General features: G+C 24.5%; 1 protein-coding gene across 1 annotated transcript; it reads right to left on the minus strand.

The window, feature by feature from the left end:
* Window positions 1-4,863: 4,863 nt before the first annotated feature.
* On the minus strand, window positions 4,864-13,850 carry LOC114131793 (uncharacterized). Its single transcript, XM_027997096.2, has 3 exons — window positions 13,309-13,850; window positions 7,655-7,786; window positions 4,864-5,293 (listed from the first exon to the last, which is right to left on the minus strand). The coding sequence occupies exons 1-3, from the start codon at window positions 13,558-13,560 to the stop codon at window positions 5,207-5,209; spliced, it is 471 nt and encodes a 156-aa protein (XP_027852897.2). The 5' UTR covers window positions 13,561-13,850; the 3' UTR covers window positions 4,864-5,206.
* Window positions 13,851-24,782: the final 10,932 nt, after the last annotated feature.

Below are 24,782 nucleotides of genomic sequence, written 5' to 3' on the forward strand. Positions count from 1 at the left end.
TTATAATTATTATTGTTTTATTTTATTTTTGCTTGTATCTGTTATTAAATTTTAGAACAATAAAACTATTTAAATTTTTAACGTAGATATTGTTTGGTATTCATAATAATTTATAGTTTATTTTCTAATTTTGTCTTCAGTTTTTTTATTTATATACATATAAATATCTAAAATGATCAAGCTCTCAATGCTCTGTCATGAAATTTGGATATTTAATACAACTACTCTGATAATTTTTTTCTGGAATTACAAAAATATTTATCTATATAAATATATATATTTTTTTTTTTGTTAGAGTTTAAAAATATTAAAAATACATAAGCACGATTTTTTTTAAAGTATTTGAAATTAAAATTTTGTAAAAATTCATCAAAAATAATTTAAATTTGAAAATTATTATTTATTTATTAACACTTATGTAATAACGCAAAAATAAAATAAAAGAAAAGAGTAATACATAATTATAAATATAAGTATATTTATGATATAAATATATTATTGGGAGTAGAATAGTTGTTTGAATAAAAGTAAGGCAAACACAAGGGACACAAGCCACTTATTAGTACACTTATTAGTAACCAACAATTTTAAATTTGAGAGGATAGCTTAAAAAGTTTTTCTCCAGTACGTCACGTTATATAATATGTATAAAATATGTACCATCATCTTCACTCGGGTTTACAACAAAATATCAGCATCGACTAAAAGCTATTAATAATAATATATAATATTATATATTATATTAATAGCTATAATAATTTAATAAAGACAATGTTATCAGTAAAAAAAAAATTAACCAATCACGTATTAGTATATTACTTCTAATAATAACAATATAAATTACTATATTAGGTAGTAATATAATTAGTATATGTATAATAAAACATGCTTCTTATAATAAGTGTCTGTTCAGCATATTGTAGTGATTTATCCTACTTACCCACTTTTTTGATATTGAAACAGTGTTTCATGTTATTTTTTTGATAGTAAATGTAAAATTGTAATGTTTAAAACAATGGCTATAATAATAATAATAAAAACAGTTTATATAAAATACAAATATAAATATTAAATATTAAATAATGTTTATGTTTCTATGAAGTATTTGTAAATAAAATTCCATGGTTAGGTTATAATTTCTATACAATAATAGAAAATATTAAAACATTATTTATAATATCTCACTTATAATCTCCAAACAAAAAAAAAAAAAAATGTTTTAAAAAACTCGAAATTTCTGTTCTTAATATGCTTATGTAAAATATTAAATTGTCCACCTCTTTTATCCCAATCAATAATTTATTTTACAAATTAACATTTGATACTGAAAACTGTATATTACTAATGTAAGTTTTTTTTATTTTTTTATTTTTCTCATGCCTTTTGTAACTTTTAAGAGCAATACAAGTATTTAACATAAAACGCGGTTTCTGATACAAAACTCGATTATTTGGGACGTTGAATGTCAAATTAAAAATGTCTAAGTTTCTTTTTAAAATAACAGGAAAACGAGAATATTAAATATAAGCTAAATCGATTTTGTTTTTTTTTTCAATCAAGCAGCCCAAAAAATGTACATGGTTGCTTGGTTTTACAACAATTAAAAAAATCTTGAATAACTCAAGCTATAATTTATTTTGTATAATATTCGTTTGAAGTTTAAATTGAGTAGAATTTTTCATACAATAATGATTTTTCCTCAAACATGAAACATTTTTTTTTATTATTTATCATCATTCAAATATATATTAATCATGCAAACTTAAAACATTTTACTATTACTCAAATTCTCATTTTCAAATTCTTAAATTATTTTAGTGCCTATTTTTCTATCAAAAAGTTAGACAATTTAATACAAGGTTTGTTTTTTATGAGTTTTCTTATAGAAATTAGACACATACATTTTTATAAATGTTTAAAGTTCAATTTTTACGAGAATTTTCAAGATTAATATATAAATGTTTAATCTAAATAGCGAAATCTTGAACACTTAACACAAGATACTTAATAAGTTTTTCTTCTAGCATATTAAAAATTGGCACAATATTCATATTATTATAGATTCGATAATTAATGCTTAAAAAATTCGATATTTAAACGATAAATAATAACTTTTTTAACGATTTTTGTTGTTATTTTATCAATTAAAATATATTAACCACGGGTATTTGAAACATTTCACCATCAAGCATAGTATTATTTTCTATACACAATAAAATTTTTTTTAAATATTTATAAAACATTTAAGCTACCTACCTATTTATACCTTAAAGTTATACACTGCATTCTACGATATTGAATTATAACTTATGAATTATGATTATATTACTTATTAGATATTATCAGTTATTTATATTTTGATTGTATCCATTGATTGTATTATTTATTTTTACTTTGTTATTCAATTTTACTGTTTCTTATAATTCATATAATTAATTTAATGTATGTTGTACATGTTATCATAGATAATAAATATCAAAACAGATATTCAGATAATATACAATAATTAGGTACCTAATAATTAACATCTCTCCAAAGAATGTGAGTTGTGATTAAATTATATAAAATTTTAGTATAAACTTGCTAAAACGACTTACTACAGATAAGTTATGAAAATCCCACCTAATAAACATAATATATGTAGCTTCTAAAATGTTTATCTTAATAGTATAATATGAGGTACACGTGGTAAATACCTAGCAATTAATAGCGACTGTTTCATATATTATTATGTTAAGTAAAATAGAAAATGTATAATATATCGTAGATACTATGATATGTAATAAATATTAAGTTGATGAAAATCAGTAGGTATAGACGATATTTCGACCAAACATTATTTTTTCCACCAAAATATTTTATCCAAAGATATTATTTCAAAAATATTTTTATCCATCGTCATAATAATATAAATAATAATAATATTCCTGTTAAAATTATTTGATAAGAAAATCATGTTAATAGATGTCTGCTAATCATTAAATATATTATCGTATTTTTATTTCGATAAAATGACCTTTAAAATAAATATCTGATGCAAAAACAAATTGGGTTTAAAATAGGTACTTACGTTATCTCTGAAAAACTAAATCATCTACATTATAGAAGTCTCATGTCTCAAATCGTTAAGTAAATGTATAATTAACACAAAAAAAATTAATGAAATAAGCGATATTATCTTCCAATGATATTGTTTAATAATAAATTATTTATTAATTATAAATAAATGTTACTTTAAACGTCTATTTACAAAGATATTATCAATTTATATTGAAAACATATTATTTCAAATATTTATTAAAACCGAATAAAAAAAGCCCAAAATAATTAAACGATTTAAATGTTTGGTGAAAATATTAATTCCATACAATCATTATTTTATTAATTACAACGAAGAAAGAAAATCCTTTTGATAAACCGATTAGCTATCAATTATAATCGATGTGCATACAATTTAATAATCCCGTTTTCGGTAGTTTTTTATTAGTATTTTCTGATTATCAAAAAAAAGTTCAACAGTAACGAATTGAACCTAACCTAACTTATCCATAATGTACAATTAATTATCTATATCATCTAATTTTCTACCATAAACCACATATACAATATTAAAATAGATGCAAATACTCTTCTCAAAAACAAGAAAAATACACAACGTCAAACAAACACATTCATAATTCATCGCTACGATCAGAATATAAATACTCATTTAGACTTATAGTCATTACTCATTATTGTTCATACTTAAAGTCATTATTCAATGTAACATATAATATACTACTACATTATACAAATGTATTGCTAGAAATAATTATCATTAATGCGATTTGAGAGATAAAAAACTTATATAATTATAAATACTAAAAAAACTTTTTGTTCACGGTAAGTTGAACATCTAAAAATTGTACTTTTTGGTGAATATATTTATACATTAGAATTGCGTAATTGTAATTGTAATTGTTTTTTTTTTTTTTTAACGTAAGTACCTACCTAATATTATTGGCCATTTGTTTTGTAATTATTATAGTTAAAAATTAAAATCAATATATATTTTGTTAAGCTACATAATTTAAGTTTAAATTATAATAAAATAAAAAATAATATAAGGAATAAACTAAAAATCGATTATTGTTCTATTAGTAATATGTTTTCTGTAAGGAGAAAATTTGATATTTTAATTGCATTATAACTATAGGAAAATTCTCACTCTATCAAAAAAGTATTTACATTCCATAATGGTATTCATAAATGTTAGCAATATATTATATTTTAATATTTATTAAAGTACTTTATTGGTCACAAAATGCAATAAAATAAACAAAAAAAAGTGAATAACTAAATATCTACAAAATGTATGCAAAAATAGTTTTGGAGATTTTATAACTCAACGCAGTCAATAAGCAAAAATCTGATTTCAAGATAAACGTCTTTTATAAGAGATAAATACCTATATCTTAATTATTAATAATATAAAAGGTATTCAATTAATTAGGAAACTCTTAATTATTACTATATACATATTTAAATACCTATGTGAATGAGAGTATGAGAACTTATACATAATAGATAACATTGCTGTTTATTTGTAATGCTAAGTATTTAATAACCTTATTAATTCTATCAAATCATATAATCGTTTATCAGTATCAATTATTCTAATAACTATTTCCAAACTTATTGAACCACTTTGAATAAATAGGTTAAGTATTTATACTTTTCAGCAAATTCAATAATTAATTCCTAAATATAACACTCTTTCTTGATTCAAAAATCAAAATAAATTTAAATTTAAATTTAACTTAGGTAGGTATATATTATAATAATGGAACACAATTATTATAGCAAAAATAACAAAATCAAAAATATTAAAAAAATATATAACTTATATGTGTATTTTTTTTTTTATAGCCAAGTGTATTACAAAATATATAAAGTATGTTTCTAAATATGAAACAATTTAAGAATGCAAACAAATATGATATGTACAAAAACTGAATCTAATTAATTATAATGCACCACTAAACAACATTAATCTCCGTCATAAAAAATCATTTATTTTAATATATTGTGAACAATTAGTTTTGAACACGTTAAAAATGATTTAATATACACAAAATAACATATTAAGATGAGCTAAGACCTAGGAGTTAATACTAAATACAATAACACATATTTATTGTATACTGATTGAAATGGTTTTACGTTATCATTGTAGTCCTATTAATCTTCCACCTAAATTGTTTAGCATTTCGGTAGCTGTCCTGGATAACTTTTTCACTGTATCCACTGGAAACTGAAAATAAAAAAGTATAAAAAGTTAAATTTAATAAATATAAAACTAATATAATATTATTGTATATTTTTAATATATTTGTATATTTGTTTTATCCTATATAAAAAAGTAAAGTATCTTACAAAATGTAGAAATGAGATAAAAATTCTTTTTATAGATACTTTGTATCAGTACTTATTTTAGATACGATGAAAATTATAATGAAGTACAAAAAATAATTAAAAAACTAGGTAATTACTTTAAAAATAATGTAAATACGATAATATACACGCAAAGGTGCTTTAGTATCAAAATTATATCTTAGATAAATATTTATATAATAATTATACATTTTATAAATTTCATGACATATATTATTTTATATAAATAGCTTGCAGATAGTTGAGTTTAGCAATCTTCACCTGAGATTTGGATACAAATTTCAAATACAATTTAATGCTGATAATTATTATGAAAACAATTAAACAATTATCAAAATTGACATTTAATGATAATTATTAAAATTATTTTTTTTTTATTGATCATATAAACTCGGCAACTATGGCCATTAGATACAATTAAAATTTTTTTTTTTTTGAATAGTATAACATTAAAAGAAAAATATGGTTAAATTGTACATACAATTAGTTTATTTATTACCTATTGTTAGATTAGATTTAACGACCTGTTGATTATAATAAATTAATTATAATACTGGTTATCAGTAATATTTTATGAATTTAAACAATATTCTAATATAGGAATAAACTTTATATTAAAAAAAAAATTCGTATAAGCATACCTAAATAGATTATTTAATCATAATATTATTGTGGATTGATATTATATAGATAAGTATTATATTATATAACGTATAATATTAATTCAGAATTAATTTAAATAGTATATAAGTAGAATGTAGATACATGAGAATATAAGTTAAATGACTATATTTTAGTTATGTCAAATGTTTAAAAGTGTCTCAGTTTTAATATCATTAAAATGTATATGTTACAAATAAGTCATCATTAAAAATACTTTTAGAGTTATAAATTATTTACATTATTGAACAATATAAGATTCATGTACGAATGGTGGAACATCAAATTTGACAATTAATCAAAACTCAACGTTTATCTTGACCTAAATTTAATTTATGAAAGTCATATTATTATATTTTTTTAAATTGTAAAATACACCGTTACTTTCAAGCATAAATCACATTCAATTAATAAATGACGAAATGCATAAACCACCACACTTGGTGCTATTGAAACCGTAGTATACCTAAAATACACGCACCATATATATTTATACATAATTAAATGGAAGGGTAAATTAGTTGATAAAAGTAACAATAGAGAGTAGGTAGGTAGTCCTTTTTGTTTCATGAATACGAAGAAAAAGTGATTTTGTTACGATCACATATTTATTTTTTTTAAGGTTACCTATCTCAAAATGTTATGCAAACCGATTTCACGAAACTAAACATCAATGCGAAATCTTAACTCATCGAAAGTAATTTTAAAAATAACTATCTAAAGTTTATAATAATTTATGTTATTATGATTTTATAATTAGGTGTATAAAATTGCAATATAAAATCAATTCATTTATCATTGATCCATATCAAAATTATAAGAATTATAGGTATAACCTCCATCGTGCTTTTCCCCGGACAAGAATATCTGTCTCTAAATAATTTTTTTTAACCAATTTCGAAAAATTATTTAAGTTTTTACTTACAGCTGATAAACAGTTTATAAGGCTAATTAAAAAAACATTTTAAACTACAAAACTGTCCATATTAGGAACAACATTTGACTCCACTGTTTTATTCAACTGTATTACCCCTAAATCATTTGGAATTCCTAATAAAATTAATAACTTAACTATTTTTGTCAACTTCAAATGTTCAAACAATAAGAAATGTTACCATTCTTGTGTAAACTTAAAATGTTCAATTATCTGATTTAAAGAAAACAAACTATGAAAATTGTATTTCCAGGGACAATATTATGTCATATTTACACAATAAACATGTCTTATAACTATTGAAAAGCATTTGTTTGATGTCGAATCGGTCATTGGATTTAAATATTCAAACAATAACACTGTGTCGAGAACATTTTCAAGATTTTTTACTTCACCATTAAAAACATGTGTAGTATATACTACTAGAATTAAACAAACCTATTAAGTATTAAGTGAAATCGAAAAACTACAATTTGACTAATGAGGTTCTTTATATTTACATATTAACGTGTAAATTTATTTTTTCTTTTCTTCTTGAACATTTCCAATTAAATTAAACCAAGATTAAACGATCTTAAATAAATAACGTATGTGTCCTAAGAGTACAAGGTCACGAGTTGTATTTACCGAAAGCGCCGAGGTCAGCATATTGGAAACAGTTTCCACGCCGCCGATTATACCTCGTCCAATCCTGTTAAATTTGTCACCATCGTTGCCGTATTTATCTTCTTCTCTAGTCACATCGACCACCGGTAAAGGCTAAAACATATTATAAAAAAACTTTTGATTAGAAATATAGGATATTTAATACTTAAAAAACAGCATATAATTTATATTACCAAAAAATATTAAAGTACCTATGCCCCCAAAACATAAAATAAGACATCATTTAATGTATTAAAGTATGGTATTCATCCAAAATGTGATATACTATAATATTACTACATATTTTAAATAATATTTTTATTGTCTATCTAATAATATAATATAATATGTATTTTTTTTTTACTTACATAACTAAGGAGTTAAAAATTTTCATTGAAATTTGAAACATGAGAAAAATGATCTAAGGCGCACAAAATTCACAAAAAAATACTTATAAATTAAAAATATCGTTAAAAATAAAAATAATGAATTGGCTAATTTTTTTTTAATTTAAAAAACATGCATACATTGTTATACCAAATAATAATCCACTTCCATTTGATAAAAAAAAATCCTATAAAATAAAAAAAAATATACTAAATAATAACAATAATTAATACAAATCTTTTAAATTAAATATTTCATCATAATATGTTCAACATAATTTGATACGCGTTTGCCAAACATAATATATTATAATAAGTACTCACATTTTTAAGCTGCACTAAATTTAAAAAAAAATACTACGTTATCGCTATCATAGACTAATTATAATATAATAATACGTTAATTTTATGTGAGACCTTCATATTATCCACCACCTAATCTGAGTAGGTATAACCTGTCCCTCGCAAACGGTTTACAATAATATCGACGGTTATAACTAATCATACATATATATTATATATCATATTATATCAATCTATCGTACAGAACTATACACAGCGTCGTGTTTTTATGGTAATTAGGCATTGCTCACGTGTCTATGTTACCATCAATTTATTATAATAGAGTTAATAGACTGATAAACACAATACTCAAAATTGAATTTTATATTGCATAATATATTTGAAAATATTTTTAAATTATGTTATAATACATCTATTTTATGTTTTGCATCTTTGATTTTACAACGAAAGCAAAGTACAATGACAATGTTGCTTAGTTTTACACGTGTGAGGAGTATAATATTATAATAAACAGTAAAAATAAATATGTGTGATACGTCACAGACTCACAGATGATGCAACTATTTCTCGATGATTGACTCAATAAATCTGTAAGTATAATTTGTATAACTACTATACTGGCAAACACTTAAATTATATATATATATTTACAAATAGATAACTAATTAAATGTTGAAAGTCTCAAACAAATATGTATATATTATTAACCATAAATCACAATTTTATTATTTATTATTATTACCTACTATATCTGTACATCACCATATTTTTAAATTTGTATTGATTAATTTTATTTTAGTAATTATAACGTGTGTATTTTTGTAAAATATTGAGGGAATAATATTTTTCAAAGATGAGTAACTATGATAAATTTAATATTGTCTATTATTAACATATTATTTTATACCTACAGCACTCTAGGTGAAAGTTTTCCGTTTGAAATATCGTTTATTAATTTATAATTATCAATTTTCAATTAAACACCTATACATTTTAACGAAATAATTATATGGCAAGTTGATATTTCAAATCACAACGATCATAATTCATTAGTTCACAAAATTTATACCAAAAAAACATTAAATTCAGTAATTACACAACATAATATTCTAACTGCAACGACTTTGTGTTTTCCTATAGAGTGTTAATATTTATTACTATTAAAAGTAGATATGATGATTCAATATTGATATCATATGTGGATAACTACGAGTCTTGTGCACAACAATACATTTTTCTGTTATTCATGAAAATATTGGTGTTATAATAATTGTATTTACAACATAAAAATAATTAGAGCAACAAGTTACATGTAAAAACAAAACAATAAAAACAAAATAATATAAACAATATTATTATAATCTATTATTATTCAATTAATTATTATAAAAAATACTGAAATAATACATACAATGATAATTTTTATTTATTTAAAATAAATTTGCAAAAAAAATTGACTAATTAATGTAGTTCAATAAAATGGAATGGATTGTAATCATGGGCCACTAAAACATATTTAAAGGACCATTAACTCACTTGATTCATTAAATATTTTGTGATTATTCGAACAAATCGGTAATAATATTAATGATCAACTAACTATTATACATGATTTATTTTTTATTTATTTTCAATTTTTTTAGTAAATTAACTTCATTATTCAGAACATGTAAAATAAAATTTATTTTAGTATTCATTTGTATATTTATCACCCATAAAAAAAAGTAACGAAAAAAATTGTGACAACACTGTAGATAGTTGGAGGTCTGCGTGTATATGGAGCAGTACTATATCTTTTGTAGCAAATGAATAATGCATAATTATTTTATTTCGTCGACTCGTATTTTTCTATCAAGCTCTCACCCATACGAGTTATATAATGTTGTAAAAAATATATCACGTTTTGTCTCGATAAGTGACTTATTTACTATTTTAAACTCTAATTATTATCGTATTTTATTTTCCATTGTCGTCATATGTTTGAAGCTGTTGCAAATTAAAGACATTAATAATTATCACTCAACAATTTATTTCAAATACCAATTTATTATTACACATCAGTGTTATAATCAATACTATGACGCTTAACATTATCGATTATTAATAACACTGATAACTGATTCCTAGTACAAATAAGTACTTTTGTCGTAGGTACATTTTTAATATTTTTGTTATATAATAAAATATTAATATTTAAGTATTTTTGTTTTTAATATTTTTAATTTTTCTGCAAATGCAATATTATTGTTTTTATTATATTGCACAACGTGTTTACCAGTTTTTGCGCGAGAAAGTTGATATAGACACTTCTACAAGTACAATCAGAATAATTATAATTTAATACATCTTGATATACAGTCTATACAGAGTATAGACATACAGACATAAGTTATTATTATTATTTATGCCACTGACAACATTTATTACATAACATCATTTACCTATTATGGTAATAATTTTTGTATTATTTACGGGGGACACATTATACTATGTAAATATCATATATGTTTATTTTAAACACCTATCTACAGATCTTAAATAAAAGCATACCTATATAAATCACACGATAGTAACTTCACCGAATTATTCATCAGTGCACTTAAACAACTAAACATTATTTGAATGTTCCCGAAACTTATATAGTAATTTTTTTTTATTTAATTTATGATATTGTTATTTAGGTATAATCTATTCTATAGAGAATAATAAGTAAATTTGAAAGGGTAAAATATTATACACAAGGAAAGTTTTTGACAAAAATGTCATGCACCGTGATGACACTAAAAATGATAATAATTAAACATATTATTTTGACTAAATATCACGAAATAGATATGTGAATCATTTTATTATGGCAAGTATTAACCTGTAGATGTCTGTACAATATCGATGATATAAGTGATTTGTTTATAACGTCTAAAATAATTTCTAATGTCTAAGACTTATAAATTATAATTAATATTATCACAATTAAATAAAAATATGAAATATGGTTAAAGCGCATCCGCGGAGGTGTGCAAATTTGTTTAAAATATACACCTCACTTAGGTAAATATTTTTTGCCACCTGTCAGTTATATTATTCAAATTCTATTTTTATCGAAGATTTGTAAGATTATAAAAAAAAATTAGCAATAAATAATTATATGAATTATTAGTATATCTAAAATACTATCTAAAATCAGACGAATACTATTATATAGCATACAATATAATCTATATTTTGTAGGTACCAAACAGAAATAATGATGATTCTACGAACTTTAATTAATTATAGTGATACAATTGGTTAACACATTTTCATAAATTCCTAATGTACTTAATGTTCAATATTTGTCAAATAATTATAAAATGTTTTGATGTTACGTAGAAAGTAAAATATATGACGTATACTCGACCTGTTTTGAAACGTGGCACGAAACATCAGCCGTGTATATTGGTTTTATAATAACCAATATACACGGCTGTTTTCAAAAAATTCGTTCAAAATATTGTATTATATCTATTACCAATGTTTAAATATTTATAAATTTTAAATTTAATATAATTATATTGTACATTTGTAATTTAGAAATTACTAAGAACTGAAGAGAAAATTTACCCATCTTCTCGTTAAAAAATTTCTTAAATAATTGCTAAGTAAACCGAACTCTAATAGTTACAAGTTACATGGAATCAATCATTAATTTAATTCATTAAAATATAACAAATACACTGCAATATGACAACATAATAAAGGAATGTTCAACTGAAGTCAAAGGTATACCTAATATTTAAATTTAAAATGTTTATTAATAAAAATAACGGACATTATACTCATACGTTTATTTCTACCCATAGATTACTACAATGCCACCCCTAAAGCACTAAAATCTGTCACCAAACAATAAACTTGATGAAATACTGTTATTAAATGAGTCATTTAATCGAACTCTATAATAATAATTATTAAATGATATGGTGTAATAAAACTAAAGCAGTAAATTTTCTTTATGCATGAGAATAGTTAAGACTGCTGCTAAAGAATTTACTACCACTAGACAATAAACCATAGTACTTAGGTAGATAGGTAGGTACGACATAGATACATATTAAAAAACTGAAATGCATTATAACTTAATATTTATAATAACCTTGCCTTATTTTTATTATTTATTAGATATAATACTGTTATTCAATGTTATAATTGCTACTACTTAGTCACGGTTATTTATACGGTTAAAATATAAACGGATCCCTATTTATTTTATTTTCATATTGATAAAAAGTAGTAATCAAATTAGAATACAATTTCGTGACAATGATTATTAGAAATCTACTAAATATGTATCATTATATTTTACTACGCTATAATAATATTATAGTATCGGCAATGGATCGAAATGTCGAAATCGAAACCGCGAAACGTGACGTCCGCTACATCATAATAATCTATATGGCTGTTAGGTTAAGTACCTACATTATTATGTTATTAAATATGTCCGTAGTCGGACGCTGTGGACTTGGACCTCCTCCCTGCTACAGCCACAAGCCGTGCCCCCTCCGCTTTTATACACACTGGTTGCGCATAAAAATGTTCTGTAATCGATTCATATATTATGATGTATATATCCATTCCCCTCCCATCCGCTCAACCGTAATCGATGGCTTCTAGAGGATATGACTGGAAAAAAAGGATTATGTAGATAGGAAAGTGGTTCGCTGCAGTCGGCAACACGTAATAATTAAGTCACGATAACCATAATATTATGACGTGTGCTCATATGTCATAACGGTATATATAACATATACACGTATACTATAACGTCGGAACATCTCATCAGGGAATCGGGTAAATCACGCGCGTCCAATCGAAACTCAAACCGCAATATTAAGGACCCATAGCCGATTAATTCGTGTAGGTAATAATAATAATAACGATAATAATATTGCGATGCGCGTGCCGTACTTTCAAAAAATTCAACAGCTTGCCCTGGACGAAGGACAACTGCCGCTTTTCCCTGTCGTCGGTGGTGGCGTCGCCTTCGTCGTACTTGGCGTCCGCCAAGGCGTCCAGCGATGGGTCGAACGGTTGGTCGACGTCCTCAGCAGCCTCGGTGACAACGACCCGGTCGGTCTGCCGCAGCCGTCGGTCGGGCATCGGAACGGCCAACGACGAGCAACAGCACAGGGCGAACCAGACGAGAGTTGAAGTGTTCATGTCGTAGCCGGTGGAGATCTGTCGGCGGTGTTTGTCACGTGAAATCGCCGGATTTCCGGTCACCGCGGTTTCGGATGTGCGGCGCACGTGTTCGCCGATACTACGAGATTTTTTGCGGAGACCACGACGGCGTGTAAACGACGCCCGCGCGAATATTGTCGACTAAAAACGTATTTGCGACGTTCCCGCGCCCGAGTCTATCACACTGGCCCGTGTCGCGCGAACGGTCGGTCGAAAGCTATCGTCGTTATACTCGTTTTGGTGCGTTCTGCCAGTGAAAGTAGAGTGTAACAGTATACTGTTTCTACTACTACTACTACTTCTACTACCATAGGTACTACTACTACTACTACTACTACTATTACTGGGACGTCTGCTGTTACTCGTGTTACTGTATACCTACTAATAATAATTGTCGTCGGTATTTTGACGATCGATTTCACCGTATCGAAGACAAAACTGCGAATACGACATAACGATATAATTATATCATTAAATTGCCTGCATCCGAATTGGTTTCCGTACGTAAAAAACGTACATCCTAATTGGTTTCCGATATTTTAGGTGGCCACACAACAGAAACGGTTCCCTATAAAGCCTTTCGTAAAACGCGAAATTATGCAATTTAATAATATTATTACCTAATATATTAATATAACATATTTCCCATCGTACTGTTGTATAATATAAAGTAATACTAATAATAGTAATTTAGATAAAAAGATAAAATAAAAAAAATCATAATAAATTTGGTGTGATACGGACGAATGCCTATAATAGTCGTTGATCGTTATTACTGCATTCAGTAATCTATCAATGATCGCAGAGAATAAGTGCGTATTAAGAGGTGTTTGAATTTAAAAAATATTATTTTAACACAGAATTTATTTACAGTGAAAAATAAGAAACTTAACGTATTAGAAGGTTTTAAAATTATTGGATTTCAAAATATAGCCTCTATCTAGCTAAATTAGCAGATTATCGTTTGGATCAATCATGGTGTAGAAACAGATATAAAAATTAGGACTCTTACAAAAATTTAAAAACAAGGATTTCAAAATATGATCGATGTTAAAAATGTTTTTTAAATTATTCTAAGGGCGATCTAAATAAGGGGTAACAATTATTGATATAAGTAGCTACTAATGATTTGATGTTACTAAAACCCATTTACAAAAAAAAAAAAAAAAATTCTTTGATTACATATTAAAAAATACAGTACAATACAATGTGAGTTGAATATACTAGTAGATTGAAATAACAAACTAATAACTATAATTATGAGCCTTTTCACTACAAATTCAACAGTACATATTCCACACATCTCAATATTTTTCAATGTATCGATGTTTTAAAATAAGTTCAAAATTAAACATACTATGTGAAATATTACTAAATACAAAAAAAAACAGAACCGAAGAAATCAAAAATCAACAAAAATATATAATCAAATGTATTACAAATTAAAAAAAAAAAATGAAATTAGTAAGTTGATTAAAATTAATAACTAATATTTGTCATACATTATTTCTTCATTCAAAACAATTATTATATATATTACATTCAATTAAATGCCTTATGGTCTATTTTAAAAGAAAACACACACATTTTAACTACACTTATTACATAATATCATAATATTATGTAGACCATCTTAACTTTTAAGTCTTCAGTATGTATATGAAATGAGATGAGTAATTATTTAAAATTTAAATGCAATTTAAAATAATCTGGCAATCAATTCGAATATTTTTGTTCTACTGACATAGAACATAATTTACATCAAGTAAATTATTACTCGTGAGTAAATAATGATTGATTTGATGATTTTTAAGTTATTAATACATTCCTACTACTCCTACTGTTTTATATTATAATTGAAGATATAACAAACATCTATAATGAGTAATAACTTTGATAATCAATAGACTTGGTAAAAATATATATTGTGTTGATTAATTATCCGTAAAAAAATTATCTTACTGTGATAATTAGAGTACGGAAGTTGCATATTGTTCTATATGCTCTTGATAAGAAAACCAAGCCATAAAAATTCAAACTATGCATTGGTAAATTAAAAAAATTTAAATTTAAAATGCAATTTTACGTATTCATCAATTTTTCAGATTCATACTAAATGAATTACTCGATATTTATTAACAAAAATGTATTTATTTTAAATAATATTGAATATATAATTAAATATTGTTTTACAACAGTATGATACCTATGCATTTAATATTTATGTCAAAATATTATTTTATCAACTTACCTTATTGTAAATTTACTTAATATTTATTGTTTATTCATTGGTACATTTTTTGTACACAATCGTCATTTAACAAGATCTTTTAATTTAAAAAAAATTTAAAATGACAATTCAATTTTCAGTTATATTTATTAAATATTAATTATAAATTTATTTTTACATTTGTTTTTGTACATAATATGAGACCCAGTAGTGACATTATCAGTTGAATTGTTTTATTTTATAATTGTATTTTTTTTTTAACTTTAGCAAATATTTTGTATTGTTAAAGTAAAAATCTATAATCTATACATTTTTATTCAATAAGCGAGTTTGATAAGCCGCTATAAATACAATATGAACTGTGAACAATATTAATTGGAAAATTACACAGTGGTAATATCTAGAAAAAAGCATTTTTAAAGTTTATATTAATACTAGGTATACCTACTACTATAATAGTACATGAATAGTCTCATTTTTAAAGCCATTTTTCTTGTTTTTTAGAACGTATAAATTTGCACTCTATTAAATTATTGTTTATAGACATTGATTTTGCATACATTATTTACTTTACGATTATTTTGTTTATTTAAACATTCATAAAAAAATCGTTACGTAAAAGTTTAAGTACCAAAGCGCTAAGCTGGCGTCGATAATGTTACACGCGCGACGAAACCTGTTTTAGTAACAGCTGAATGGCGGTGGATACGGTTAAAGTATATTATCATGATATACCACAGGGGTGGCCAAACTTTTTTTGGTCACAATCTACTAAAAATATACTTCTCCTTTGAGTATCGACTTCCATAGAATTTTTTTTTTATTATTGAATAACTATATTTATTAAGAAACATATAGGGCGCGTGGCCCTAAAAATAAATTCTAACATGATTGACTTTGAAATTGTCCGTAATCGACTGTTTGGCCGCCCCTGATATACCGTATACGATAATAATAATTTATGAGCGTTTGACAGACGTAATCCGAAAACGTTACGATTCAAGCAGACATACCATATTATACATTTTGTAATGATAAATTAAACTGGTCTTAACGAAATATACCGGATATTAATATACTGTTTTTAAATTATTATTACTGGTCGTGTATCGAAATCTATTGGTCATGACAGTCGGTTACAATAATGCAATCTATATTTCATAGAGTTACAGTCTTTATCGATACTCGAGATTCTCCGAGTACCTATTATAATATAATACCACCCAATACGAGAAACAAACGTGAAAAAAAATAGTACCTAATTAGTTATGTTCATTAAATTTATCTAATGGGTCTGCGCGACTATACGGTATAACTTTCCATTTTCAACGTGTTTTTCATAATTCAACAATGTGAGTTCGGTTAGTTCTTACGTAATATTGTTCTTTATAATATTATTCTACCGTAGATGTATATATAGGTAGGTATAGTAAAATATACTTAGTTTATAATCATACCTGAATCCACTTGCAAACAGTCGTGCGCGCAAAACTCACCGATTATTATTATTACTTTTCTTCTTACTTGCGTTAATAATTATTTCTTTTCAAATTTTTCTCGAAAAAAAAACGTCTCCTAAAACTATATTTTATTTCGATAAATTGCAGCCGTGACTAATGAACCATGCTAAATACGTATGACGTATAGAATAACTGCAAGAAGAACATTCTCAGCAGTTTAATAATGTCGATTAAATCGCCGTTTTATTTCGCGTAGCTTTCGAAAATTAAAGTAATTAGTTTGTAATGTAGCTACAATAGACCTACGAAATGTTTAAAAAACCGTTCTTCCCTATTCCACGTAATACCTATAGGTAATCGCGGTAACTAATATGCATTTTTACAATCTAAGCGTTAGATGTTAGACAACTACTGAATATTTCGTGACTTCCAAAGAGCGACTTGCTATATTGTGTAATACGACTAAAAAATCATATTATAAGGTATATGGATCGTAGAGTATTATAGCATATCTTTTAAGTATTCAAAACAAATTGTAAGAAAATGGAAAACTAAACATTCAAAATTATTGAGTGTCACATTTTTTTAGAAAATAATTGAGTACTCAATTTATTGTTATTGAATATTTAGGTACCTATGTAAAAGTAAATTTATGAAACGTATATTTTATTCAATCATTTTTTTTGCGGAAAAGCGATATTATTATGTGATTGATTGAGGGATTAAATTCGAAAGCCACGTCAATACGATTCTAACAGCTAAATAGGGTTTAGCTCTAAACAAATTTTTTGACGATAATTCTGCCTTGCGCTCAGTCTATACATATAATAGAGAGAAATTATTGAGAAAATTTAAAAGCGACCGCCTTAGACTAACTTATAACTACTGAGTGTATAAAATATATTTTCGATCCACAGTATACAATTTTGAAGCGAATTATTTGTATACAAAAATTGTATGAAGATAACCCCCCCCCCCCTCTACTGATGCCACTTTTTCTAGTGTTTTTTTTTTAAATAATAGTAAAGTTTTACTTTAAATTAGACAAAATTAAAGGACAACTTATTAACAGTTGAAAAAACAATCTAAAAACAGAAGAAATGTCATCATTTGTCAAACAGGGATGGGCAACTCAAAATAATTACCAAAAGGTCAATTTTTAAATAACTTTAAAATCTAACCGATCAGTGTATGAAAAACAAAAATAAATTCAATAACATTTAAAATTTACAAATAATATATATTTTTATATTATTTGTTTACACATGTGGTATTTATTTATTAATGTGAAAATTGAAGATTTTTAGTTGCTGATAATAATTCAGTAATTGATTTCTATAGGTATATGTTTATATTAAAATTAAAAACAATAGAAATGCATAATAAGATTAGATGTCATAAGATTTTTAATATTCTGCGATTTTAGCGATTTCTTTTCTTAGATTTTATAAATTTCATGTTGGAAAATGTGCATTTACATAATATGTAAGTTGTTCCAAACATGGATTACATTTTTAATGAAAAATCTCACTGCAATGGATATTTTTTGACTGGTATTATTTTCCAAAACGATACATCAATCACTTTATCAAATAAATTTATTTGTGGACGCACAAATTCAACTTCTTCCAATTGTCTTTTGAATTCTATAATTAATTTATCTAAATGGATAATGCAATGTTCAAAATTAAGCTCATTGTCAAATTATATTTTTATCATTTCGCCCTATAATAATATGATAAATATAATAAAGTAAAATACAGATAAACGTTAACATTTAATAAAGTAATTTTAAAATGTATTACAGGTCAGATGAAAAGGTTCACAGGCCTTTTATATATTTATACTATAAAAGTATAAAATATTTCTTGCTTTCATTACATGACTGCATACTAGTTGCGTCCCAAAGATATCTAGAAAAAAGATTTAATCCGAATATTGCGGCTCGAGTTTTTTCGCGACATATTCGTGTTACGAGCGTTGTGGCACTCTTTATTTTTGCCCACTTCCTAATATTATTATCGTTATGGTTCGATAATAACGACAGTTAGCAGTCATAATATTGATTTATAGCTAATAACTTTTTGGTTTTTATAATGGCAGTACAGTCTAAATACTAAAAATACAAAATTCACCTTAATCGTCACTTTTCTACCGCTGATAACATTTAGCCGCTTACTTTCAATCACTTAATTTCAACTCTTGTTTTGTTTGTGTTTTACTTTTTTTTTCTTATAGCAAATGAAATGAAAACTATGTGTAATGAGAAAAGTTTTAATATTCATTTTATATTTCAAAAATGTTAAGTTAATAAAATATATGTCGTAATTCGGAAAAATTTTTACCGCGGAACGCAACTAGTTACCACCCTATTACATTGTAAATGTTTAGAATTATATTTACTTTATATAGGCATAATAAAGTAAGTACTCTTCGCACTACAAAATCCAAATAACGCTTTAAGCATCGGATGTGAATGAAGTGATATTTTATAAACGCTATTTGAAGCGTTTGCTTGGGAAACCTAACCTAAGTACGAAAACTTTTATTATTATTTAATATTTAGAACCAACTAAAAATTATTAAGCAATCTTTGTTATAGACGCGATAAATATCAATTTAGTCCTACATGATGATAACATATTTTATTATTTTATCAGCATCTATAATGTTTTATTTTGTTTTCTAACTTTCACCGTACACTTCTGTTGCGAGACACTAATAATAATTATATCAGATTCGTCGAATAGTGCGATTATGCAATGGATGCTAAGATACACAGGTAAGTAATATAATATTATTGCATTATGAAAATGGTTAAAAAAACGAAATCAATTCTTAAACTTATTTATATACCTATATTTAAAATAATTTACTCACTATATAATTGACTGCAACGTAAATAAATTAAAATTGACTTTGATATTATTATTTATTATTATTATTATTATTATTATTATTATTATTATTGTTGGCGTTATGGCTTCCGTCAGCCCAATTAGAATGTCATAATATTTTACTGTTACCTATTTCAAAAACTATTAAAAATAAAACTGGTCCAAATGACTTTCGAGTAAATATTCAATTACTTTTATAGCAATTGCTAAGCAGGTATGTTTTCAAAAATTGATGTTTTCAATCAACTTAAAAGTAAATAATTCATACTATATTCAAGGACTGTAATGCAAAAATAAATACATCATCGTGTGACCCAATTTCCGTGTAGGTATATTAACTTCAAATAACTGTAAAATACGATTTCAACACATTCCAACTTTATGACAATTTATTTTAATATTATATTGACTTATATGATTTTTGAAATGATAATAAATTTTCTAACATTATGCAATTACAATATTAAATAATAGTTAAGTGTTAGTTCGTGACGATAAAATAATAATAATATTAAAAATTCACTACTATCATAGGTAATAGGTACCTACGAGTTATAACTGTTATAAAAGTATAGCAGGTACCTACCTATAATATAACTTAATTATAATCAGTGATACCGTTTGAAATCATTGTGCAACTCATTTTTATTATTATATACATAAAAATTTATTACGATTAACGAACATATATATACCGTTTTACAGAAGTCCAACTTATACAGTTATACCTAATTTGTTTAGATATTTATTTTAACAACTTACTGTCACCTAGAAAGTTACGCAAAATACGTAATATGCTAATAAACAAAAAATCTATTCATAATATAATATTTATAGTTATAGAAATTTTATAAATATTATACAGGGTAGGCATTTAATTCCTCAAAATTATATTTTTTGAATACAGATTATATATAGGTAGGTAACCTATAATAGGTCCGTCGATAATATTGCAGAAACCCATCAATAGGTAGTTATTGAAATAATCTCGATATATTGTTTTCTATGACACATGCTTGATTTTGCATTTATTCTGTATGACTGTATATACAATATAGGTACATAATACCGACATTGTAGCTGGAAGGAAATAGATATAAAGATATAAGGTCTTATATTATTTTATCGATTTTATGATTGTAGCACTGATAGGTACGTAGCCATTATTTATTAAGTAAATTATTATAATATTATTAACTTCACAATCTACTTTCGAGACCTTCTCCGACAAAAAATTTTGAACAGGTAAGCATGTAGCGATTTGGGTAAAATTGTTTTTTAAATATCTGACAAAATTATAAATTATCGTCACTCATGTATATCTAAGTTGAAGTAGATACTTCTTATACAGTTATACCTATTATCAATAACTATACCTAGGTACCCAAATAATTAAAAAACATACTAAGTAAGTAACTATAAATTCAATAAATAAAATTGAAATACCGACTTCGTACCGATTTTAAATGTTAGTAATTTTAAGTAAAATAAATAGTTAAAAGAATGTATCTTTATATCTAGTATCTTGTATATTGAATCCAAGGGTAAACAAAATTAATTATTAAAATAATTTATTTTTAAAAATAAAAAATATATATTATATCGGTTCTTGAAGTAGGTAAACATTGATATTGTACTTGGTATCAACAATATATTTTATTCTAATTTTTTTTCGTCAATATTTTAAACTTAAACATCCCGTACATAAAAAACAAGTGTTAAAATGAAGACATTTAACCTATTACAGTAGTATAATATTACATAGGTACCTACTTGTTACGCCAAGAGATGGTTCAAAATGCCGTTCTCAAATCTCGGGTATTTAGCACTTCACTGCGCCGCCAGATATTGTAAGTTATTATTGTATACAAATATATTACACACACACATTTTTATAGGTAGTAGGTACTAGGTACATAGGTAGTTGCTACGAGTCATATTAATTAGGATCACCTATTAAAATATGCGTGTACATAAATATAAATGCATTGTACGCACGACACAGAAATAACTCGTAAAGACATTTATCACATTAAAATACATCTATATAACTATACATATATTGATATATTATTATATAGGAACCTACCTATTACATACCTACGAGTATAATATTATAAATACAAACCATAATATGTTACCTATATGATTATGTTGTGTGTACCATCTCTGTTGGTAGGTTAGTAGGTTAAAGTACCATAAATGTCAAATAATTTACACATTCGCATTAAACGTCGACTAATACGAAAAAAAAATCATTCGGTGGTAATTTTTTTTCATAATAAATGCAGTTGAGACATCCATTATATACCTAATATACATCGCCTACGGTCATATAATTAATATTACTGTTATTATTAGGTACAAGTACGCACATTAATCACAATCATAACATAATATTTAACTTTTGGAAGGCTAATAAGTAGTATTATTTAGGTAAGTCGTGAAGCTTGCGCCAAATCTATAATTATTAATAATAAAGGCGTTTTATATAGGCAATTTTTGCATCGTTAATGTTATATTGATTTAAGGAAATAATCATATTGTGTTGTTATTATTATTATTAAACGTTTCCAAAATTTTCGATTAATAACTATTTTTATTACTAAAATCGTTTTATTCTAGTGTCACTGAGTATCTCTAAATATTTTTTCTTATTATTTTTTTTTTAATTAGAATATATAGTTCATAATACAATTTATACAAAAAACACATTTTTTACTAAAATTTAATATTTTAATCCTATTAAGTATATTTTCAAGTTTTATTATTCTTTAGTATGTACCTCTTATACCTAAACGCTCAACTAAAAGTATTAACAAATAACAAATTGCAAATTGTGTTAATACCAAATATTGATTGTATACAATACATTATTGTGGGCTTAAGATCTTTATCATTTTCCAATCATCAAAATAATTAAACTTAATTATCTAGGAATAACATTAACAGTGTAGATACTATTTAATGAATAAAAGTGATGAATCAATTTTCTTTTCATTCCTAGATATGCATTTATTGGATATTAAAAATTAATAAAGTATAACCATATTATATCAATATTAAATCTAACCAACTTTTCAATAATCCTAAATATACCTATTATTATAATAAATATTAATTTTCCTTAAAATATAAAGTTTCAATAGTTTTTTTAGAAAAAAAAAAATGAAATATTAATTGATAGATGCGATTACAATACTGTTTATAAAACTGATTTATAGCTAAAAAGCTAGTGTACAATAATTTACTTTTTTGTTTTTTCATATAAATGTTTTATAAAAGTTATATTCAAGAAAATAATTATACCCTTTGTTCATTTTATTTTTGATACAAACAAAATAATAACTTCTTTGAATTAGATTTATAGGTTTCTACTTTTTTTTTCAAATATCTTGTTTATAGACATTGATATATTTTAATCTCAAAATAAAATAAAAATTACAATATTTACCAAAAACTTTAGATAAAAAATAAACAAATTTTTAAGTCATATAAAACTTTATTTAAAAAGACAAAATTATTCCTACTAAATATCTTTGTTATACTGTAATGTTAACATAAATAAGTAGTTAATGAAGGAAAATGTTAAAATTTATATTCAAGACTTTTTTTTTAATAATTTAATTATTAAATATTAAAATAGATTGATAATATAATGATAATTAATTTGTATTAGCTTATTATTATAAAAACCAATAATTACATTTTAAAAGAAAGTGTTCTACGTGATTGTCAAAAGATAAAAATGAGTTGCACTTTTTACCATAGTTTGATAGATTTTCTGATTGGTTGAATTTAATGACAAGTATGGAAATGAAAGAAATAAAGCTAATAACAACTAATTTCAATTTAACATAATTCTCAACCAAAAATAAACTAAAGATATGTAGAAACATAACATAACCTAACGTAAATCATTCGTTTTTAAACTAGTTTTCACCTTCAGTCTATTATAACTCAAACAATTTAAGTACCTTACGTGTAAAAAAAACCATAGTAGTTGGTGACTGAAAAAGGTTCACTTACACAGAGATGTGTCTCAGCCTTTAATTTTTCTAAAAACACAATAATGTCAACTGTCCTATATAGTCCTAGATAAGTCTGAAATGAATAATAGAAATAGTTAACATTTTAAACTTGTTTGATGGCCAACCATATTATATAGTTCAAAAAAAAAAAAAAATTAATAATTACTGGACAATTTTAAGTTTTTTCTTACAAGGATGATTTTTTAAATAAATCTTCTATCAACATAAAAATAAAACCTTCTTTAAATTCATCAATAATAAATTAATCAAAGTTCTTCATATTTCACATTTTATTTAAGATTAATCTAGATTATCCTTCTTTTGTTTAGTTAAAGAAATTCTTAACCAAACTAATAAAAAAGAAAAAACAATCAATAAAATAAATAATAATATAAACATAACTAAATAGTTAAAAACTAGTGATGGGAACAATCGAGAGAAAATAATCGAAATACTCGATTGTTTGAATCACTCGATTATATTGATTACTATAAAAATAATCGAGTGATTCTTTCGAAAAATTTGGATATTATAATTTTTTTAAATTCAAATTTAAACATATTTTAATTTTTTTTTTTTACAT

Source organism: Aphis gossypii, chromosome X (genome assembly GCF_020184175.1).
Source record: "Aphis gossypii isolate Hap1 chromosome X, ASM2018417v2, whole genome shotgun sequence".
Classification (NCBI taxonomy): Eukaryota; Metazoa; Arthropoda; class Insecta; order Hemiptera; family Aphididae; genus Aphis; species Aphis gossypii.